The sequence below is a fragment of the Colletes latitarsis genome, chromosome 8 (assembly GCF_051014445.1).
Source record: "Colletes latitarsis isolate SP2378_abdomen chromosome 8, iyColLati1, whole genome shotgun sequence".
NCBI classification, from domain to species: Eukaryota; Metazoa; Arthropoda; class Insecta; order Hymenoptera; family Colletidae; genus Colletes; species Colletes latitarsis.
Window position 1 is genome coordinate 27,231,627 of NC_135141.1, and position 22,137 is coordinate 27,253,763.

General features: G+C 47.3%; 1 protein-coding gene across 5 annotated transcripts in view; it reads right to left on the reverse strand.

The window, feature by feature from the left end:
- Osp (myosin phosphatase Rho interacting protein outspread) overlaps positions 1-22,137 on the reverse strand; it is a 202,530-nt gene that overhangs the window by 4,593 nt on the left and 175,800 nt on the right. For 2 of the 5 annotated variants that reach the window (XM_076771095.1, XM_076771094.1), the window contains exons 4-15: positions 20,435-20,623; positions 13,572-13,644; positions 12,415-12,954; positions 8,242-8,414; positions 7,924-8,064; positions 7,690-7,851; positions 6,731-6,903; positions 5,534-6,489; positions 5,315-5,471; positions 2,422-5,253; positions 2,070-2,349; positions 66-474 (exon numbers count right to left, since the gene is read on the reverse strand). In XM_076771095.1, coding sequence (XP_076627210.1) covers positions 66-474; positions 2,070-2,349; positions 2,422-5,253; positions 5,315-5,471; positions 5,534-6,489; positions 6,731-6,903; positions 7,690-7,851; positions 7,924-8,064; positions 8,242-8,414; positions 12,415-12,954; positions 13,572-13,644; positions 20,435-20,623 — 6,085 coding nt within the window. The remainder of the gene's footprint in view (positions 1-65; positions 475-2,069; positions 2,350-2,421; positions 5,254-5,314; positions 5,472-5,533; positions 6,490-6,730; positions 6,904-7,689; positions 7,852-7,923; positions 8,065-8,241; positions 8,415-12,414; positions 12,955-13,571; positions 13,645-20,434; positions 20,624-22,137) is intronic. The other 3 variants (XM_076771098.1, XM_076771097.1, XM_076771096.1) reach the window with 2 other exon arrangements.

Sequence of the window (22,137 nt, forward strand, 5' to 3'; positions counted from 1 at the left end):
AAGGGGATCGAAAACGCAATCCACCACCTGCTTTCGCGCGTTTCCGGTTCATCTTTCTTCTGTACCTTGATACTGATGGGGCAATCCGCTCCTGGGTCTTAAGCTGTCCCAAAGTGGCGAGGCCAGACCGTTACGCTCCTGACTCTTTTGCCCTAAGCTCACCTCTTTCCTATCGTGCGACGGAACGCCCGAACTACTCCCCGGCCTAACCAAGTTGCTCGAATAAGGCAACGACACCGACTTTATTCGTTCAACCTTGTACGAGAACGCGGCTGGCTTGTCCGCCGCGGTCATTTGCGACGTGGACACCGAGCTTTTCGGCCGTTCGACGGTTAATCTCTGCTCCTCGCCCCCAGGTCTGATCAGAGGGTACTCGTGACTACTTCTGACACGCTGCGGCGAGTACGCCGGCGAGCAGCTCAGCGACGAAGTTTTCGACGCCGCGCCGAACGTGTCACGAAAGGCGTCCCCATGCTGTTAGTGAAATATCGAAAATAATATGCGTCAGTGCGGCCGATTTGGGCTGTTAACGGTCGTTAAATCGCTGCTGGGTGGGGCAATGGTGGACAATTACTATGGTACTCGCGCTACGGTCGAGCACCCTACCGATCCGGGTTTGAGTACTTCCATTTGCAATTCTGAACGATTACTTGTTAATTGTGACTTGGACGAAGGCGGGGAGAGGAATCAGTGTCTACAGGATCAGATCTGAATCAAACTTGAACCACCCCTTGACGTACGATTTAATAATTTTTCAAACGTATACCGTTTAATTTAGTTCGTTCGCACAAGGAATGGTCGCGAAAAGGAATAGATTTGTTTTACGAATACCTCGTGAATGGAAAAATGTGTTGATTTTAACCCCTTCCTGTACTTTAACGAGTCTGACTCGTGATGAAGATTTTGCCCCAAACGTAAACATCACGAGTACAAACATGGAAAGATGAACGTATCTTATGTAAAGAATAGTGGAATTTTGAGTGGTTAATTTTAAAAAATATTACGTATTACGTACCTGGGTGTGCCTTAATTTTTTGAAACTCTGGAAATCCCTTGTTAGGGATCCTCGAACTATTTTCTGTCATGGCAAATGCTAGTGTTAGCGAATCCTTATTTTCTTCTTGACGTTCACGAATATAGACAAGGGAATGGAAGGTTTATTGATGTAATTTTTAAGGTATACAATCGTTAATAATGCTGCACAGGAAGCCACGCTGGAACATCTCGTTCAAAATCAGATTCGATTTTTGATATTTGGTATTTGAGGAAGACGTAAGGGACATATCGTAATTAGGACTCCAATGGACTTCTTTCTTACCCGTACGTGTACCCAAACTCCAGAGCGGTAGTGTAGGTACAGTAAAACCTCCATGGCCACTGATATCGTCGAGTAATTGCAAATGTCTACTATTACGGGTTATTGTATTAAACCTCGACTGATAGGACGATATACATTTTACCTGATCAAAGTGATTGTGCTGTACATCTGTGCAACAACTAGCGATGGGACGAATTCAACAATAATTTTCGAACACTGTACTAAGAAAAGAGACTCATATAAAATGGTAAAACGAGAAGTAATATTTGACAATTTTTCTACAGCATAAGAGAAAAATTCATTTCGTTAATCGCCACAATAGGACACTATCAGAATAACTTTGAATAAATATATATGTAAACAATAATTAAAGTGATTCATCTGGACAATCCATATTTATTTTGATCAAAGCGTCCCATCATTAGCTATTGCAAAAAGTGCGTGTCCGATCAGTAGAGGATCAAAAACGGATGAAGCTTGCGAACACAAAAGCTTTGCTGTACCTAAGTGCGTCTCTAGCTGATGTTATCATTTATTTACAATTGCGTCAGTCGGGTACCGCGTTCTAAAAGCGTAAAGTTTCACTTTAAACGGGCAAACGGTAACGACCAGGTCCTCGACGCTGGCGAGAAGCTCGTAAGGGGAACACCATGATATACGTAATTGCGGGCGAGAGTTAATCAATTTAGTAATGTACATTTTGTTAACCACGAATCTACGTTGCGACCGGGTCTCGGGTTTCTATCGTTACCTTCAGCTGTTGGAGTCTGTGGATCTCCTCTCTGGGCTCGGGTATCTCGTTGGCCCTCAGCAGCTGCATCGCGTCGATGGAGGTGTCGTTGGTCTCCAACACCAAATGTGCCCTGAGCTGTTTGTTGCGGGCGTCCAGTTGCATGATGTGCTGTTGCGCTTGAGCGAGCTGCTTGGTCAGAGAGCCCACTTTCTCCTCCATGGCCGCGGTCTCCACGCACTTGGAGGAATACTTGGCGGACAACGATAGAATTTCCTGCTTGATCTCTTCCATTTCTTCCCTGCGAATCGTTATACGGTTCTTTAATACATCGTCGAGTTAACGATAGCAAACGAAACGGACAATCGCTTACTCGTGCTCCTTGTGAAGCACGCCGATGTCCTCGCGCGCCTGCATCTGCTTGAGGAACTCCTGCTTGAACTTGGCGATCTCCTTCTGCACCTCGTGCTCGTGGGCCTTCCTCATGGCGTCCAGGGCCGCCAGAGTGGCCTGGGTCTCCTCCGAGAGCGCCTGTTCCTTCTCCACCCTGAGGTTCTCCAGCTCCTGTCGGTGTTTCTCCTCCATCTCGGAGATGGTGCGTCTGTGGGAGTTCTCCATCGCCAGCAACCCTTTCTCGCACAAAGCTCTCAGCTGCTTGATCTCCTCCTTGTACCTCTTTCGCGTCTCCGCGTCGGTGTCCAGCTCCGCGCTCATCGATCTCTGATAAGCGGCCCTCAGTTCGTTCACGTGAGCCGAGTGCTCGGAGTCCATCGCGTTCAGTCTGTGTTCCAGCTTCCTGGCCTTCTCTCTCAGACTCGCCGCCTCTTGTTCGTACTGAGACGTCAACGACTGCCTCTGACTGTCCAGTTCGCCCTTCACGTCCATCATGTCCCTCTCCTGGTTGCGCTTGAGCGTCTCCAGCTCGTCGTTGTGCTCGGCGGTTATCCTCTGGATGGTCTCCTGCAGCTGATCGCACTGCTTGCAGGAGAGGCTGTTCATGTAGTCGCCCAGCTTCTTGATCTGCTCGCGTAGCTGGGAGCATTTCTCGCAGACGGTCGACCAGTCGGTCGCGGCGGTCGTCGACTTGGACCAAACGACGCCCTCGACGCCGTCCTTCTCCCTCAAACGTTTCCCCAGCTCGGTGAGGTCCTCCTCCAGACAGAGGAGACTCTGGCTGACGCTCTTCAGTTGCTCCTTCGAGCCCTGCTTCCCGGATATCCTCTCCTCGCACTCCTTGCCGAACTGCTGGTAAAGGTAACTGTACTCCGCGTCGAGGATCGGATCGCTTTGGAACTCGTGCTCGTCCCCCAACAGGCACGATAGGAGGTCGTCGTTTCGGATAAGACTAGATACGAACGTCTCACCAGGGAAGGTAGCCAACTGTCTGTTGTTCTCCTGAAGAAGGCCGATCCTGGCGTCGATTAAAGCTTTGTGCGCGACCACGTCCGCGTAGTCCGTCAGAAGCTGCCTGGACTCGTACTTGGCCTCTATCGACGTTTTGTTCTTCTTCATCAGACGAAGGCACTCCTCGTACGCGTCGGACAGCTCGCGGGTGGAGAGCTCCATCTCCTGACGCAGCCTCGTCTGGGTCCCGTCGATCCAAGACTCCAGCGTCACGCTCTCCGTGCCCTCGAAATTGAGGCAGGCGTCGGTGATGCTCGTGACGTTCTGCTCGTACATCTGACCGCAACGCATGATCACGTGGGACACCTCGGCCTGCACGAGCTCCTTGCTAACCGTCTCCTGGGCCAACGCCCACGCCTCGCGGATGTGTCGATCCTCCAGCAGCTTCTTGCTCGAGCCTTGCACCTGCTTCCCGAGGTCCTCCTGGTCGGACATGCTAAGCGTCTCCGCGGCCAGTGCCTCCGCGAGCTGCCTGAGCTTCGTCTCCTTGTATCGTCGCATCACCTCGTTTACCTCCCGCTGCTTCTGCAGCAGAAAATTCAGGCTCTCGGCCCGCGCGGCGGCCACCTCCTTCGTCGTCGTCTCCGTCGCCGGTATACCGCCTACCAGCACTAACTTATTCGCTAACACTTTAGTAAGATACTGAATGTAACTCGTGTTTTGGTACGTTTTGGGCTTGGTTCCGTGAATCTTACGCATTAGGCTTGAGGCAAGCTGACTAGTTTCGACCAATTCACTCAGAACGGCGCTCCTGTCGAACGACCGGCCGATCGCGCACTTGATCTGCCTCAGAACGACAAACTCGAACGCCACCCTCTCGGCGATCAGCTTCGTCTTCTCCCTATCGTCCAGCTGATTGTTCTGCGCTAGGGTCTGCCGTCTCGCCGCGAGCTCGCTCAGCTTATCCTTAAGTATAGTTTCTAGTCTAGATACCACTACTCCTACTGACTCGGTCGCTTGAGCGCTAGCTTGGCTTTTCTTACATTCTAAACACGAGTCCAGGATGTCGTTCACCTCGCGCAAACACTTCTCCGCCTTGTCCTCCGCCTGGGTGGATCCCAGACACTTCTCCAGCCTCCTCTTCGACTTCGAGACCACTCTCTCCAGTTTCCTCAACCTGGCGATGATCTCCAGCGACACTTCGCTGGTGGAGGACACGCTGACCTCGCTGCACTCGCTGGAGTCCTTCTCCGCGTCGCTGGCCATGTTCTCGGTGACGTTCGCGACCTTGGTCTCCAGCGTGCTCAGTCTGATCAGCACCTTCATCGGCTCGGAGCTCGTCGCGCTGTCCAGCGATTTCCTGCGCAGTCTGGCGCGGTCCAGGTTCTTGATCTCTCTCCTCTTCTCTTTCTTTGGATTGGGACTCGACTCCTTCGAACCGATGCCGGACGAGACCACCGCGGTGATGCTCTTGCCGCGTTCTATCGCGCAGATCTTGTTCTCCAGGTCCAGCAACTTGTCCTCCATCTCCTGGGAGATCTGGAAGGACTCGCGACCCTTCAGCGACAGCGATCTCCTCTTGTCCCTGGTCTCCGCCTTCGTCAGCTTCTGCTTCAGCGTCTTGACCTGCTTCTCGCTGGCCGCCAGCTTGTTCGTCAGGTCTTGGATCCTCGCCGCCATCAGCTGGACCTGGGCCTGGTTGGTCTCGTTCACGTTAACCGCGTCCTGCTTGTGCGCGAACATCTCCAGCTCCAGCGCGTCCTGCATCGCGTGAGCCTCGCGGAGCTCCTTGCGCATCGCGCGGATCTCCAGGATCGCCTTCTCGAACCGGCTTCGTAGCTCGTCGTACTCCTCCATGATTCTGTGGAAGAACGATCGCGAGTTTAATAATATACGAAACTTAACACTTAGTATAGACGTACCTTTCTTTATCGAGAGAAGTCAAGTCCAGGTCCAGCTCGATGTTCGTCAAGTCGCTGAGCGAGTCGAAGCTCCTCCCGCGCTCCCTCGAGGCGGACAGTCCACCCTTCTCTTCCAGATCTCTAACCTTCCCGTACAAACGCTCGTTTTCCTCGATTCCTGAACCGATAAACCCCAATAATAGCATCCGTGATATATCCTAGTTTGTTTTTTGAACTCACCTTGCGATAGTCTGTCGCTCAAGGAAGCTATCTCCGTCTGCAGGTGTTCAACGGTCCTGTGACTCGACGCGAGCTCCTTGGTCAGCATCTCGCACCTCTCGCTAGTCTCCCTGAGGATTGCCTCCGTTTCCAACAGCTTGCACTCGAGCATCTCCTTGTCCCTCGCGTACATCTTCTTCATCTTCTCCAGGTCGTCCAGGTCCTTGTCTCTCTGTTGCTCCGTCCTCTGTATCGTGCCTAGCAGTTCCTCCACCTGCTTCTCCCTGATGGAAGCCTCCGCCTTCTGCTGCCTGAGCCTGGACAGCTCCTTCTCGGCGTTCGCGACGTCCGCCCGCGCTGCGTTCAACTGTGACTTCAAGCTCTCGATCTCGCTCTCCTGACGCTCGATAATGACTAGTAGCGTACTCGGATGGGACTGATTCTGGTCCAGCTGGTCGCGCAACAGGGACACCTGGTTCTCCAATAGCTCGACGATCAACGGGCTGTCGTTGGCGCTCGACAGACAGCTGTTGCTCTGCAGATGACCGTTGGACTGCTCCTCGTCCTCGCCTAGCTCGCAGCAGGCCATCATGAGATCCTCGGACCTCACGCTGTCCAGGGTGCTCCTTCTCGAGCTGGGCGGCGAGCTGCGGCTCCTCTTGTACACCCTGGACCTGGAACTCGACCTCGAGCGCGCCTTCACCCTCGACAGCGCGGTTCTGGTCAACGGTGGCGACGGTGGTAGCTCGGACCACTCGTGGGTCGCTGAGTCGGACCAGCTGGAACCTTTCAGCGCGCTGGACCAGTCGCCGTTCCTCACCAACGGCGGCGAGACTGGGACTTCCGACCAATCGCCAGACTCCCGTCTTCCACCCTCCGACGCTGTTCTGTACTCCTCGTCGGAGGAGAACAGGACCGATCGCGGGGTCACAGACGTTGACGGTACCACGGAATCCCTCTCGCGGTCTGTGATGGACCTGGGGAGCAGAGATGGACCTCGAGTCGAAGCAAACGTAGGTACTGAAGTCTAGTACAGTAGGATGTTATTATGTAATAAGTGTGTGAATAAGAACGAATGATCGGTTGAATGTTGCTTGGACTTCGGTGAGTCGACCAGGTCGAAAAATCGTTAGAGTTGAGAGTTTTAAGTCGTTCGAGCGAGTTTTGAAATATATAATATATATTATTAAAAACTAGTCTAGTTTGCGATCGTCTTACGCGGTAGGCGACTGGGGGGTGTTGTCCTGCTGGGTGTCCTGGCAGACGGCGAGGGCGTCGGCGTTGCTGTCGGGATCGGAAAGATTGGCGGCCCTCCTGATGGCGGACATCCAACAGGCCCTGATGCCAGCGGTGACCGCGGACAGGACGGTGGATCCTCGGTCGTCCCAGGCCTGGGAGAAAAGTAAGAGAGTGAACCGTCGAGAATGTAACAAGACGGAAACGCCATTGTCTATCTAGGCCGATCAGCGGGACAGTCGGACGACAGGAATCGGTGACACGAATAGGAGAAGAACCGCGAACGTCCGACTTGTTCTACCGTGAAATTGAGTTACCGACTTTTTCCAGCCACTCCTAAGCACGGAAGTTAATTCCGGCGATCCAATTGAACCGCGAGCCCGCTGGCTGATTCACGGCAGAGGTAACTATAGCTCTCGCGGACAGTTACAACGCTGCCTACTCCGGATCCTTGTTAACTCTTTGCTCGGTTGACCACCTAGAAAATCTACGCTCCAGTCCGGTGACTGCTTCCATCGCCTTGGTTATTCTTCTGGTTAAATTTTTCCACTCGAAAGGGTCACGTTTTTATCGAGAATGCGTCTTGCAAGGAAGTTCCATAACGAAGGATTTAACGTTCTGGGTGATTTGTGTAACAGCGTATAATTATATGTTAGTTTCTGTAGGACTGGGTTCTTGCAGGTTTTAGTTAACACATCGGTCGAAGAAATTCCAAATGTACGAATAATTAACAATCCTTTCCCGGAGCCAACCGACGCGGCCCGCTGATTAATCCTTCCGCCGAGACTCGCGGACAATGTAGACCGAGACTAGTTTGCATCGCACGTGTTTTCATTGCGCGAGAGAACAGCTCCTCCCGTACGGCCTAACTGGATTTCCGTCCGCGTGGAATGTTAATTACTGTAAATCACCGGCCAAGCGAATTCTCCAGTCACACTCACCACAGTCTGGAATCCATAATTTCTTGCGACTTGAAGGGGCGTGACGGCGGTAACGGTATTCAGATCTATGACGCCGTCCATGATACCCTTATCTTCCGCGCAAGGATCTCTGTAGTACATGAGGCCGCAGCCTCTTAGTACGAACCAGTGCTTGTTCCATTCCTGAGCAACGTTCGATTCGTTAAAGGGACCGGTCGTGAGAACGGGAAACGAAAAATGTCAGCCTGAACGAACCTTGTTGAGACCCTGCTTCATCAGCCAGCCCTTCTTGATGTTCAGCAAATCCTCCGCGGGCAGATCGACCCTCAACTCGGAAGTGGGGGAGTACCGGATGCCGGAAATGTCCAGCCCGCATCCGTCGGGGTCTCCTCTGATCTGTACGAAATTATTATTGTTAACATCGAACGCGAAATCGGTACGTTCGCGATTCCCTAGTCGCTTAGTTCGACCAACAGAGACAAGAATAAGGATTCTGAAGGTGTAGATTTGAAAAATTCTGTGGAATTAAATCGTAAGTCCAAGGGTTTAATATTAATATTCGTAAATGCTCACGAGCTTGTCCTGATACGCGGCGTTTACAGCGTCGACGACGTCCCTGGTGGGTTCGGAGGTCCTTGGTTTGATCCTTCGAGCACGAGGCTGGGTCAAGGAGGCCGCGATGTCCCGCAGCTTGCCCTCCCTCTCCCTCTCGTGCTCCAGCAGGATTCTTCGACAGGCGTCGTCGTCTGAAGCAACAGGGATTTTATTGTCACCGAGCCACGGCGAAGCTTGAAAAGGAGCCTAACGTTCCGTTAACCTTGGCAAAACAAAGACCAGCGTCGAAGAAAGCGTCGTTTCATAATTCTCGTGTTCTCCGCGCGCGGTAATTATCTCAAACGGTATATTTATAGATACTTTGCCGGATAAAAATGCCCGACCGTCGAAGGTGCACCGCGCCGCGGCGATTTCATAGAAACGACTGTTAGCCATGCACGATGGAGGGCGTTCCCCGAAGAAAAACACCGAGATTGCCGCGAACACGGAAGACGTAGCACCGTAATGGCGTAGCGCATTATAATTGCAACGGCGAGAAAGTCGCCGCGGAATAACAGCAACCAAGTGCAACATCGACACGCGCGCCCGACGATGGCACGCTAGTTGTTATCAAACATTCGTCTCGCTGCGTCGCCGGCTTAACCAATTAACTTCTTTTCCATCCGAGTGGAACCTACGCCCGGCGCGGCGATCCCAGCACGCCCCGGCGACCACTCCGTTAATTGACCGCCGACTAATTAATAACCGGAGGGCCCCCGTTCGCCGTCGCGTCGGACAGAGGCCTTATCTCCCTCGTTTATCCGCGTTTTTATCGATCCTCCATCGAAAATCTAACCGCCATTACTATGCTAATGACGATTTCCCGTAACGCGTCGGGGAACGCCCGATCTTCGCCGTGATCGACAATAGACTTACCGTTTCAGGGAGGGATTCTCGCCTAACAAAAAAATCAATTTTTTTATTTCAAAGTCGAATTCGACGATAAGTGAGTTTACGAAATGCAACACTTAGAATTGATGAAGTGCGTGGTAATCTACACATATTATGGCATCGTTGTTTATCTTCGAAGGCTGCTACAGTCTTCAGAACTCGTTCTTTCGTAAAATACCAAACGTTGCTTCATCCCTTTCGTTTTTGGTCAGCCCTTTGACTCGCTTTTCTTTCCGGTTCGCGTACAACTCGGACGAGTATCGAGCTCGATAACTTTCTAACCCGTGCCCGGGGCAGCAGCCGTTCGTTTCGACTGCGAGAGGAATTCTCCCGGCGCTATTACACCTCCCTTTCCTACGTCGTTGCGTAATTGCGTGCGTACAATCTCCGAGAAAATCTGCCGGCACTACGGTGCGCCATGATCTCTGCTCCCCCGGTCTGATCCGTAGATTTCATTTAGATTGGCGTCCGACGAACGACCAGCAACGCGACGCTGGCCATCCACCCAACGATCCACAGCGATTTACGGCGGACGCTGATTGCCCAAAGATACCTCCCCGCTTCGTAAATAATCCAACCTTCTTCTTTCTCGCGGAATTATTCGGGCAAATGCCTCGCAGATTGGCATATTCTTATTAGACTGCGAATGTATCTCCCATTTCATTAATTCTGTTAACCCTTTGCACTCGGAGACACCTGCTACTGACTCAAACACACTTTCTTACGAAATAGATAGCAAATATCTGCTTATGTATTTTGTCACTTTAAAACAATAATATCATTGTGTTCCCTTAAAGAGTACAGGCCAGAGGAAGGGGTTAATATATCTAAAGGGCTCCTCCTTTTTATAGTAAATAATCATAATAAGTTGTTTTCAACCCTGAATGATATTCGCGAGAGGGAAGAATAAAAATTTTAGTTAGAACAGTGCCTAATTATTGTGTACAACGGTACAGTGTCTTCTTTTCATCCCCAACGTCCTACCAAAATCGACCAGTGAATTATTAGCGCGTGTATCGATCAGATTTCTTTGCCAGCGGAAGGGAAACGAGTAACGCTTCCTAGTACAATCATTTCGAAAATTATGTTTCTCCGTTAGAGCACGGAAACCGTAAAATTCCATTCGGAATCCAAGGATAGGTGTATTAAATCAACCGAACAAGGGGAGAAAACGTTGGCGAGCTCGCCGGGGCGAATCATATCGCGATTAAAGGCTCGTAGCTCACTAGAAACGACAAGCTGACTTATCGCCGATTGGAAAGCACGTACGAGATACCCGGTGGTGGGAACGCCGCCGTAGAAAACCCCCTTTGGATTTAATTGGAATCCCCTATCGGAGTCGAACGAGCAGACGCTGGTAACGGCCGTTGATTAATTTCAGCCGCAACGAATCTCATGGTGGTAATGACAGAGACACTCTGCTTAGGAGTTACCGAGATTCAACCACAAGATGAACGTTTCCCCTGGCGATTAAATTATATCACTCTTATTCCCATCAACTGGTCGCCGTTTAGAGCGCTCGTCGTGGATTACAGAGTCTCGTTACCGTGGCTCTCGATGAATTCGTTTCTGTGGTTTAACGACTAGACTCGGTCGTAACGAGCTTGCAACTTACTGGAAACGGCATTGCAATTCTAAAACACACTATTCCAGTTCTTTTTTAGAACGTTGCAGGAGGAAATTGTGGCACGGCGGATATATCATACGTCAAACACAATTGCAATACGGATCTCGATGAATTAGTTTCCCAAGGACGTGATGAGTTAATAACATCGAAGTAGATAAGAACGAAACGTTGCAACTGCAACTTGGAGTTTTCGCGGTCGATTTTGGAACAAGGTTCGTCTCGCTTCGTCTCAAGGTTCGGAACAAGCGCCAGAGGATGAAAGGATCGTTGATTAAACCAGTGTTATTTGTATCCACTGGTTGCTTTTCCAAACGATGGAGGAAGTTGCAACTCGGAGCGCCGTCAGAAGTTGAACACGTGTTCGGTAAGGGACTTGATTAATCGACTCCTAGGATCAAACGAGTTAACAACATCGACGGTAGATAGGAACGACACGAGCCGCCCGTGACGTATCGCGAATACAATTTGAAAATTTCATTAAGCAGTGAATATTTCCTGGGGTTATTAATCTTTCGAGCATTAAACGTCTCGTATGGATTATCTTTCGGAAGAAGAGCTTGTAACTCGTTAGCAGGTTCGACGAATGGACGATTCCATAGGCCTGACGAGTCAATAACTCCCCAATTGGACGGGACGTAATTCTAATTCGTACCTGAATCAGTATGGAAACCAGCTGGATGCTCGCACGGCTAGTTCCCCGGCTCCATTGGCGCGCTAACTGTTTTGTTTATACCGTCAATTGTCACGGGGAAATGGGTCAGGTACGATTTAACGCGGAGCCGCAAATCATCGTCGCCGCTGCAACGACCCAGTTTCCCCTACCAATTGAACGCGATACCATTGTTGCCGTAGAACCGAATCGTGGTACCAGATCTTGTTGCAAACAAATTTCTCTCGAATGGTAGCGCGATAAAATTTCTATTCGAACGTCCGGGCAATAAATCGTCGCTATTAAGTGAAACTTAAAATCGATTCAGAATGGATCTAAAATGTAGTACGTCGACCGATCTTCATGGGAACGCGGACTCCGATTCACCATTATTACAAACCTCCGACGAACGATGCGTTGGCCTACACGATTTTACGCTGCTAATAACTGTACTCTTCAATATTTATTAATTCGAACAGTAACTTGCTCTGATCTACTTCTAGTGAGAGGCTCGACGAACACTGACATTTCATTAAAAACTATTTCAAAATTACTCTAAATTCTCGATAGCGACCGACTAAAGTCAAAACTTGTATCACGTGGAAATTTGATTGTGCTATGTCTAGTGATCTGGTCAAATCCTATACCAAAGTTTCAGTTGACTATTATAACAATATTATTTGTTTTGATTCAAAAAAAACCTTAATTGTCCCTCGTATGACATTCAGTAAGAAAGTCCTGGATTACTTACACCAAAAAGCCGTTTACAAAATATTTAATAATATAGAAGCTTCAATATCTACGTTGAAGTATTAAAAAATATATGGTTTAAGAAAAATTACAGCAGATAATGCGTGCCTCGAAACAATATAATTTTCTATTTTTCTGAAGATTCTAATAGGTACTCCCGAGGTACTCCCCCCACGAATTTTCGGTGGAAATTAAAATGCGGTAAATAAAAATATCGACGATGCATTCTACTGACCCAGTTTCTCGCTGGGACAGGCAGGCCCAGTGTCGATGGCGGTCCGTTCGCCGTGCTGATTCATCCTGCGTCTGGCCTTGTCCTCGGCCCTCAGCTTGTCCCTGGTGGGTGGCGAGGCGCTGCTGGCCGGCTGATCCCTGTAGCTGGATCTGCCCTCGCTGGGTACGATCGGTGGTTTCTCCGTCAGGGAGGAGGACGTGGACATCGTGGTGGACGAGACGCTGGTCGAGGCCGTGGAGTAAACGGTGCTGACGACGCTCCCGTTCATGGAGGACGTCGAGGGGCTCAGGTAGCCGGTGCTACCGTTCTCCAGGGGCGTGCTGCTCCTCAGTGGGGACACGTTGCTGGTTTCCGCGTTCCCGTTGCTCATCGCGGGGCTGCTGGACGTCGTCACCACGCTGCTGGTCACCAGGGACGGCGACGACGAGAACACGGAAGGGCAAAGGTCGCTCGAGACGCTGGTCTCAGGGATCCACGCGCTGCTGCGCGGCTCCGAGCGACAGCTGTTGAAACGCGGTCGCGGAGGATTCGGGGTGTTGCCTGAAATCATTTATTTATCAAATAAGTCTAATTCGTTTATAACTGTTGATTAGGTCTTGCGTCTAGATGTTTTCAGGCGAGACGCGATAGAGGACGATTTTAGATACACTGTTAGAATCAATGAGATATGACGCATGAATGAACCAGTGTAGATCATTGTGACCTCGTTCGAGCAGTCGAGGGTTAATTGGCCAGCGGCATTCACTGGGAGTATTAGCCTACAAGAGGAATCTGTCAATGGCCTGAATAGCTCAATTGCCCGGCGATTCTTCGCCGCGAATTCAATTTCGATCGAATTTACGGACTCGACGCCTCTTTCAACCAGCGGAACCATCGCTGGATTCACAGTTTCAAAATTTATTTCTCATTAACTGGACGTTGATAGAATTATTTATAGGAGGCCGGGCCCGCTGATAACCATTTTTCCCTTCTGGTAATCGATTCATCGAGCGTAGCAAGAGCGAACGTTCGCGCGCAGAGTCATCGATTTAACTGTCACTCGACGGGACGTTACGTCATAAATCCATTCAAAGTGCAGCCTTTGGCCGGTCGTTCGAGAATTATCGCTCGCGTAAGTGACAGGGACAGTAGACTTTAATGGCGCAAGAATTACTTACTTCTGATGGTCGGGGTGACCTGAAGAATGGTCGTCTGTCCGCCGGGGAACGTCGCGTTCCGCTTGTGTCGACCCTGGAACATTTCAAAAAAATATTCACTCTCGTTTGTTCGGTTCGTACCGATTTACCTAACGTATTATTAGGGCGTCCCAGAAAATGTTACGCTTCCCGTTACGGTACGAATTATTTTATTAAAAGAATCTTCCCTTTCGCAAGAAACGATCGACAGATTGAAGTGTCAGAGCGGATCCACGTTTCTAATTCGTCGTTTCGCGTGCACATCTAGGTAGAAATTAAATTCAATTACGAATAAGTATAACAGAAAGTCGACAAACTTCTCGGCGAAATTAAAAAATTTCAAATCGTTCTGGAAAAATTATTTTTAATTGCAGGGGTCAATTTCAGTCATTTTCGGTCAATACATATACCCCCAAAATCCTACGCCGTTTCGAGAAAAAAATTCAGGAAGGTGGACAAATTTTTCGGCAAAAATGAAAGGTTTCAAATCATTCTGGAAAAATTATTTTTAATTGCAAGGGTCAATTTCAATCATGTTTGGTCAATACATGTACCCCCGAAATCCTACGCTGTTTCGAGAAAAAAATTCAGGAAGGTGGACAAATTTTTCGGCGAAATTAAAAAATTTCAAATCGTTCTGAAAAAATTATTTTTAATTGCAGGGGTCAATTTCAATCATTTTCGGTCAATACATATACCCCCAAAATCCTACGCCGTTTCGAGAAAAAAATTCAGGAAGGTGGACAAATTTTTTGGCGAAAATGAAAGGTTTCAAATAATTCTGAAAAAATTATTTTTAATTGCAGGGGTCAATTTCAATCATTTTCGGTCAATACATGTACCCCCGAAATCCTACGCCGTTTCGAGAAAAAAATTCAGGAAGGTGGACAAATTTTTTGGCAAAAATGAAAGGTTTCAAATAATCCTGGAAAAATTATTTTTAATTGCAGGGGTCAATTTCAATCATTTTTGGTCAATACATGTACCCCTGAAATCCTACGCCGTTTCGAGAAAAAAATTCAGGAAGATGGACAAATTTTTCGGCGAAATTAAAAAATTTCAAATCGTTCTGGAAAAATTATTTTTAATTGCAGGGGTCAATTTCAATCATTTTTTGTGAATAAACATACCCCTGAAATCCTACACACTTTTGAGGGAAAAAAATTCTTTACCGAAAACACGTCTGACCAGAAGAGATGATTCCCCTGAAATGTCATGCGTATGTTTAAAACGTCATAACTCCTGAACGGATTAGACGATTTTAATGTTTAAAAAGGCAAACAACGCACACTTTAATGAAGAATATGTAGAGATTTTAACAATATTCGAAAAGTTGTTCCTTAGCCCCGTAAAGAGAGAAAATCTCCATAAAACTGGCTACAACTCCTGCAATAGTGAACGTATCTCATTGAAATTTGAACAAAATTAAATAGTATACGTTTGAAAAATTATTCGTAATTAGATCGTGCGTGAAGGAGTTAATAAAGAGCAAAATTAACGTTTCGTTTCGGGTTTATACCTTAAAATATCGGAGAAAGCGAAAAATGAATTCCTGAAATAAATCCTGAGACGGAGGTCGCGGATTTCGATTAAAAATGGCGGTCGTTATCTTCTCGCGGGTTGCATCGACGACGTCGCGACTCGAGGACGGAATGCCGTAGAATTTCTACGTGGGCGACAGTACGCGGCCACGCATACGCGCGACCAGGTCGCGGTAGGCGGCCGTAATAATGCCAGATAAGAGTAACACTGATAATATTCCGCGAAGGTGCTCTTCCCGGCGTGCATAATTCATAAGACCGCGGGTCCGTGTAGCGGACGATGCCGAACAAACGTGAACACGAACGATTCAATCGACCGTAGCCAAGCCTGATAGCCATAAACGCTCGATCTTCTCGTCGGTGGAAGGTGATTTCGACGGAACTGCGGACGATAGCGCTTCTGCCCGTAATAACGCTCGATCCGTCAACGAAAGTAGATCGTAATAGTTCCGGAATAAAATGTCCATCTAGAATGCGACTCGACTCGCTACGATCGCTCGGAGAGTCCGAGAATTCTCGACGCGTGTAAAGGTAATGGGGTTGCAAAACGCTGTATATTTTAAGTAAATCCATCGGAGTATGCTAGTGTACCAATAACGACAATCTTGGAGCTTTCTCGAATGAAATTACCTCGAGGATCGAATTTGAAAAAATAATATTTCTGATATTTCGCATTGCAAGATCGTAAAGACCGAAAGGAGGTGTCCAATTTGGAGAAAAATGATCGATTCGAACGAGCATCGGCTCGCGGTACGACGAGGCGTATATCCAGCCTGTTCGACGCATTGTTCGAAGGATCGCCAGCCGCGTTCTGTCGATTCCGTTACGCAAGGAATGATCGATCGGTAAATGGAAACACCTCGTCGACGCCGGTGGACCTGCCCGGTGCAAACGTACGATTACGTTACGAGGCCAAGGCGACGCGTACGTACGCCAACACGTAAATACGCGAGTACGAGAATGGAGAACGCGCAGGAAACGGGGGGAGGGCCTCCAGTTTCATTTTTCTTATCTTTTTTATTTTCATCGCAAACCTGCCCGCGGACGCGCGCAACAAAGTGGCGATCGTTGCATTCCCGCGGCGAACAGACACCTGCCGCCCGTCCAGTACTGTTCTAACGCGATTAATTGACTCGTTAATTGCGAAATGATTCGACGACTGGCTGAGAGGCCGTTTACACGACGTCCAGTTTCTCTTGGACAATCGATACTGATTCTATACAATCTCTGAACGGAATATCGAGATTGCAGTGTACTTGTTATATATTGGTTTGGACTTGGAAAGGAAGGGTTAGACGACTACTGTGTCTTGCACGTTTATTACCACCTAAATTTGCTCGAAGCGTGGAGGAACGAGTACTCGACTGCGTTTAGATTCTCGTTGATATGCCTGACCCTAGATTGCGGGAGAGCAAAGAGCGCGAGTGGTCCGTATAAGGACGGTACGAGGTTTGCAAACGTCGAGTTCGCCAGGCAGGGTTAATTCCCGCGAGTCGCGGTGGAAAGGCGAGCAAAGAAGAAACGGGCTCGGCAAAAGTGCGATAATGCTCGATCATTAGCGCGAGCTGTCGCGGCGTCACGCTCGTTACCGCTCGAAATAATGCGAGTCGCGGCCGTGCAGAACCGCGTCCACCGATCGGCGCTTTTCTGCGATTCACCCGGTCGTTCCGCGCGCCTCAAAGGGCTCCTTTCCCCGCCCGGTTCTTCTGATCGTTTCTTTTTTCGCCACACGGTGGCTGGAATAGAGCCGATTATGCGGGCGACGCGGGGACCGAGAGAAACAGGGACAATGAACGCTCCAGCGACTCGTACCGCGTTCGTTAATCCCCCTGGGACGATTCAATTCGATTTCAGAGCGATTCACTCGATCTGACAGGCATTCAGCCTCGCGAGGATTAGCTTTGTACCGGGGCGTTTGTATTTCAATTAATTTTAATTGAACCACTAGCCTACTAGGCACGGACTACTAGCTGGATCTTTCGTCCCCAATATCCCTTCGATTTCACAAATTTCGAAGACTGTATCAAACTTAACTGGTTTTCTTACGAGCTTTGGGAGTCATTTGGGTCTGCAGGACCTTCTAATGTACAGAACAGTCACAGATTTAAGAGTTCATAATTATATACCGATTTATTTCACTATCGCTGCATACGCGAATTCCATGTACTATTATACAGGGTGTTCGGCCAACCCTGAGAAAAATTTTAATGGGAGATTCTAGAGGCCAAAATAAGACGAAAATCAAGAATACCAATTTGTTGATGAAGGCTTCGTTAAACAGTTATTAACGTTTAAAGTTCCGAACGTACTGAATTTTTTTCTCGAAAATGCGCAAGATTTCGGGGGTATGTCTATTGACCAAAAATAATTGTAATTAACCCCCGCAACCGAAAACAATTTTTCCAAAACGATTTGAAATTTTTTTTTTCCGTCGAAAAATTTCACACCTTCTCGAATTTTTTTCTAGAAAGTGGGTACGATTTCGGAGGTATGTATAATGACCAAAAATGCTTGAAATTGACCCCTGCAACTAAAAATAATTTTTGTAGAACGATTTGAAATTTTTTTTTTCCCCTAAAAAATTTAGGTACTACCCCCTGTCGATTTTTCATAAAAATTAGTTTTTCAGTTTTAGTAATTTTGTTTGACGCCCTACAGAAAAGTTATCTAATACTTTTTTGTAGGTACCCATGAGCTCTACTTTAGAAAAAAGTTTCATTGAAATATATTCACTATTGTAGAAATTATAGCTGTTTGAAAATTGGAGCATTTTTATGGGGATTTTCTCATTTTGCGGGGTCAAGGACCAACTTTTCGAATATTTTTGCGATTTGTACATATTCTCCATCAAAATACGCGTAGTTTGCTTTTTTAAACGTTAAAATCGTCCAATCCGTTCAGAAGTTATGACGTTTTAAAGATTCGCATGATAATTCGGGCAGACATTTCTGGCCAGAAATTAGATTGTCGGTAAGGAATTTTTTTCTCGAAACTGAGTAGGATTTCGGGGGTATGTGTAATGACCAAAAGTGATTGTAATCGACCCCTGCAACTAAAAATAATTTTTCCAAGACGATTCGAAAGTCTTTTTTTTCACCCAAAACTTTCAGCACTTACTCGAATTTTTTTCTCGAAAGTGAGTAGGATTTCGGGGGTATGTGTATTCACCAAAAATGATTGTAATTGACCCCTGCAACCGAAAATAATTTTTGTAGAACGATTTGAAATTTTTTTTTTCCCCTGAAAAATTTAGGTACCTACCTACCCCCTGTCGATTTTTCTTAAAAATTCCTTTTTCATTTTTAGCAATTTTGTTTGACGTCCTACAGAAAAGTTGTCTAATACTTTTTTGTAGGTACCCATGAGCTCTACTTCAGAAAAAAGTTTCATTGAAATATATTCACAATTGTGGGAGTTATGGCTGTTTGAAAATTGGACCATTTTTATTGGGTTTTTCTCATTTTACGGTGTCAAGGACCAACTTTTCGAATATTTTTGCGATTTGTACATATTCTCCATCAAAATACGCGTAGTTTGCTTTTTTAAACGTTAAAATCGTCCAATCCGTTCAGAAGTTATGACGTTATAAAGATTCGCATGATAATTCGGGCAGACATTTCTGGCCAGAAATTAGATTGTCGGTAAGGAATTTTTTTCTCGAAACTGAGTAGGATTTCGGGGGTATGTGTAATGACCAAAAGTGATTGTAATCGACCCCTGCAACTAAAAATAATTTTTCCAAGGCGATTCGAAAGTCTTTTTTTTTCACCCAAAACTTTCAGCACGTACTCGAATTTTTTTCTCGAAAGTGAGTAGGAATTCGGGGGTATGTGTATTCACCAAAAATGATTGTAATTGACCCCCGCAACCGAAAATAATTTTTCCAGAAGGATTTGGAATTTTTGAATTTAATAACTTTTTAACGAAGCCTCCATCAAGAAATTGGTATTCTTGATTTTCGTCTTATTTTGGCCCCTAGAATCCTCTATTAAAATTTTTCCCAGTGTTATTTACTACCATTAACGATGTTGGGAGAAATCAGGGACGATCGTATGTCTTTTTTGGGTAGCTTTCATTCGAATAATTCGTTTCGAAATATTTGAAACGCGCGTTCCAGCGAATTAACGACAACGTTGGAACAATGAGAATCGATCGTATCGCTGGATAGGCCGAGGTGTTCGCCGCGATCGATCCGGGAATCGTGTATCCTGTCGTCGAGGCGCTGTCATTCGCCGCATTACTCGACGTATTGCGTAAGAAATGATCGATCGAAGAATAGAAAAGCGCTTCTTCGACGCGTGAGAAACGATCGACGAGGTTCGACGACCTAGCGCCTCGTTTCACCCAATTCTTGCCAAAGGGAATACACTTTCCTCTCTTTGTCTCTTCTCTCGTAAGAGAAAATTAGGATTGCTCGAGGATGACTGCAGTCCACGTCGTTGAGCCTCGAGTACCCGCACGGACGATTACGCACACCCGATCGATGTTCCCGGGCCTCGTTGGATCTATGTATTTCTGGTATTAACTGGTATTAACGCGTAACGAGAGCGACGCAGAAGGACACAGCAATGATTACTCGAACACAGTAATCAACGAATAATAGCGGCAATCGATATTTCCTTTTCTCAAACTGGATCTGCGAACGTGTAATTCGAGAAAAATGACACTCCGCGCCGCGAATTTAAATCGCTGGACGCGCAACGAGGAGAAAAAGGTTTGGACGTCCGGTTTCACACGATTCGAGCATTAATTTTCGCCTACTTTGTTACACGCTGTTGGAAACCAGTTAACAGATCAAACGTGAACGAACATTCTCGACACGAGACTGCAATTTAGAGTTTATTCGACATCAAAATGGACCTTTCGCAAAAATTAACAAAATATCTCGTATTTCCGTCGATCGTTGAAACTACGAACGAGCAAATATCACTTTTTGCCCCGTAATTAACCCTTTGCACTCCTCTGGCGCCGCCATGGCGACAAACATACCTAAAACATACCATGGCTCAATTCAAATTTCATTTATGATAACGCAAATTGAGTTTGGGAGATACAGGAATAAAATTTAAATTATAGATATTTAAACATTCTTGTGAGAAGAATATTTTTTATTTTTAGAAGTTACATCACAAAATTGCAATTGATATTGCTAGTCGTCCATATTAATAAAGACTCTCGGAGTGCAAAGGGTTAAAAGAATTCTATTTACGATATGGAAGAAAATTAAATCTCGTGAAAGGAAGCACGTAACGGGGCGTAAATTCGAACGTCCCGCGAGAAATGGCGGAGGCTCGAAGTAGGTACCTTGTTCCTCGAGTAGACCTGAAGCACGTCGGCCCACCATCTTGTCTCCTCGCGGCACGTGCCCTTCACGAAGGTCACGCCCTCGGGCGAGGTCACAGCAAGGCTGTAAGGATGCCCGGTGACGTCCTCCGCGGCGGCGACCTCCAGGACGCGGGTCATATCGATCCTCGCTTGTGGCACCGTCTCGGGCTGCAACAAAAAGGCCGCATCGACGGTTAATCACGGGTCTAGACCAGAGACGATTTAATAATCCGCGCGTAGATGGCTACTTAATTGAGTAATCGCGCACGGTAGCCGTGCAATTTTACTTAATAATATAATAATTCGATGGCGATCGATAGCGCGACGTAATGGCCGGACGATCGGGGGCCTTCGTCGCGCGAACGATGTCAGCACGGGACAACGGGGCCCGTTTTCTGACGAACGCGGACCTACAAACACAGAAAACCGATCGGGATCGCACGATTAATTCCTTAACTCATTGTTGTATATAGGATGATTAAATGAAACACGCAGCCCCACAGCTCGTGATGTCGATATATATATTTGATTAAGCATCTACACTTTTAGTCTCGCATGGTACCTCGCTACGCAGAGAGTGAGTCCCATCGCGAATCGGTTGCATTTGCGGCGACAGTTTTATGATAGTACCTGCTAACTCATGTTACTGTTCTAGAATGAAACGCTATGTTCTGTACCTTTAAAAATATTCGACTATGTCCTTTTAAAATTTAAAATCCAACCCATACTTCGTATCACACTGGCAAACGGGATCGAGTTTTCAATTTGCTTTAGCGAAAATCCCAGCCGGTTGAGCTGCTTACTGCTGTTTTTAATTATCAAGCATTTATTTCTCAATTAACCCTTTGCGAGTAAAACCATTTTGCACATTATTCTAAAACATCTGTGGTATTCGTTTTACAGTGCTGACAAAAGTACAGAACTCCCGACAACTTTTGACACCATACAGCGACTGTTACTGACTGCTCCTGATTACTGCTTGCCTCTGCTGGACTCTGCTGACCCATCGCTTATATTTCTGACAACCTATAACGATTACTACTGACTTCTGCTAACCTCTGTTGGTCTTTGCTGATCTCTGTCAGCGTGTGCTTGTCTCTGCTGAACTTTCCTGGCCTCTGCCGAACGCTACTGACCACTGCAGGTATTTCTGACAATGTATAACGATTAATACTTGCTACTGCATGCCCCTACAAGTCTCTGCTTGCCTTTGCAGGTTTCTGCTTGCCTGTGCATGCCTTTGCTGGCCTCTGCTGAACACTGCTGACCACCCCTGATGCTTCTGACATCGTATAACAATTACTACATGCTACTGTTCGCCCCTACTGATCTCTGTTTGCCATTGCATGCCTCTGCTCGTCTCTGCTGACCGCTGCTGACCACCTCTGATGCTTCAGACAATATATAACGCTTACTACTTGCTACTATTCGCTCCTGGTGATCTCTGCTTGCCACTGCTGGCCTCTGCTGACCACCGCTTATATTTCTGGCAACGTACAACGATTACTACTGGCTACTGCCACCCTCTGCTGACCTCTACCAACATCTCCCGACGTCAGCTGACCATCGCTGACCATCGCTGACCACTGCTGACCGTTGCTGACAAATTGTGACACGATGTAATTATAATATAATATGTTTATATGTATTAAAGTGTTGTATAATGTAAATCTATGGCAATA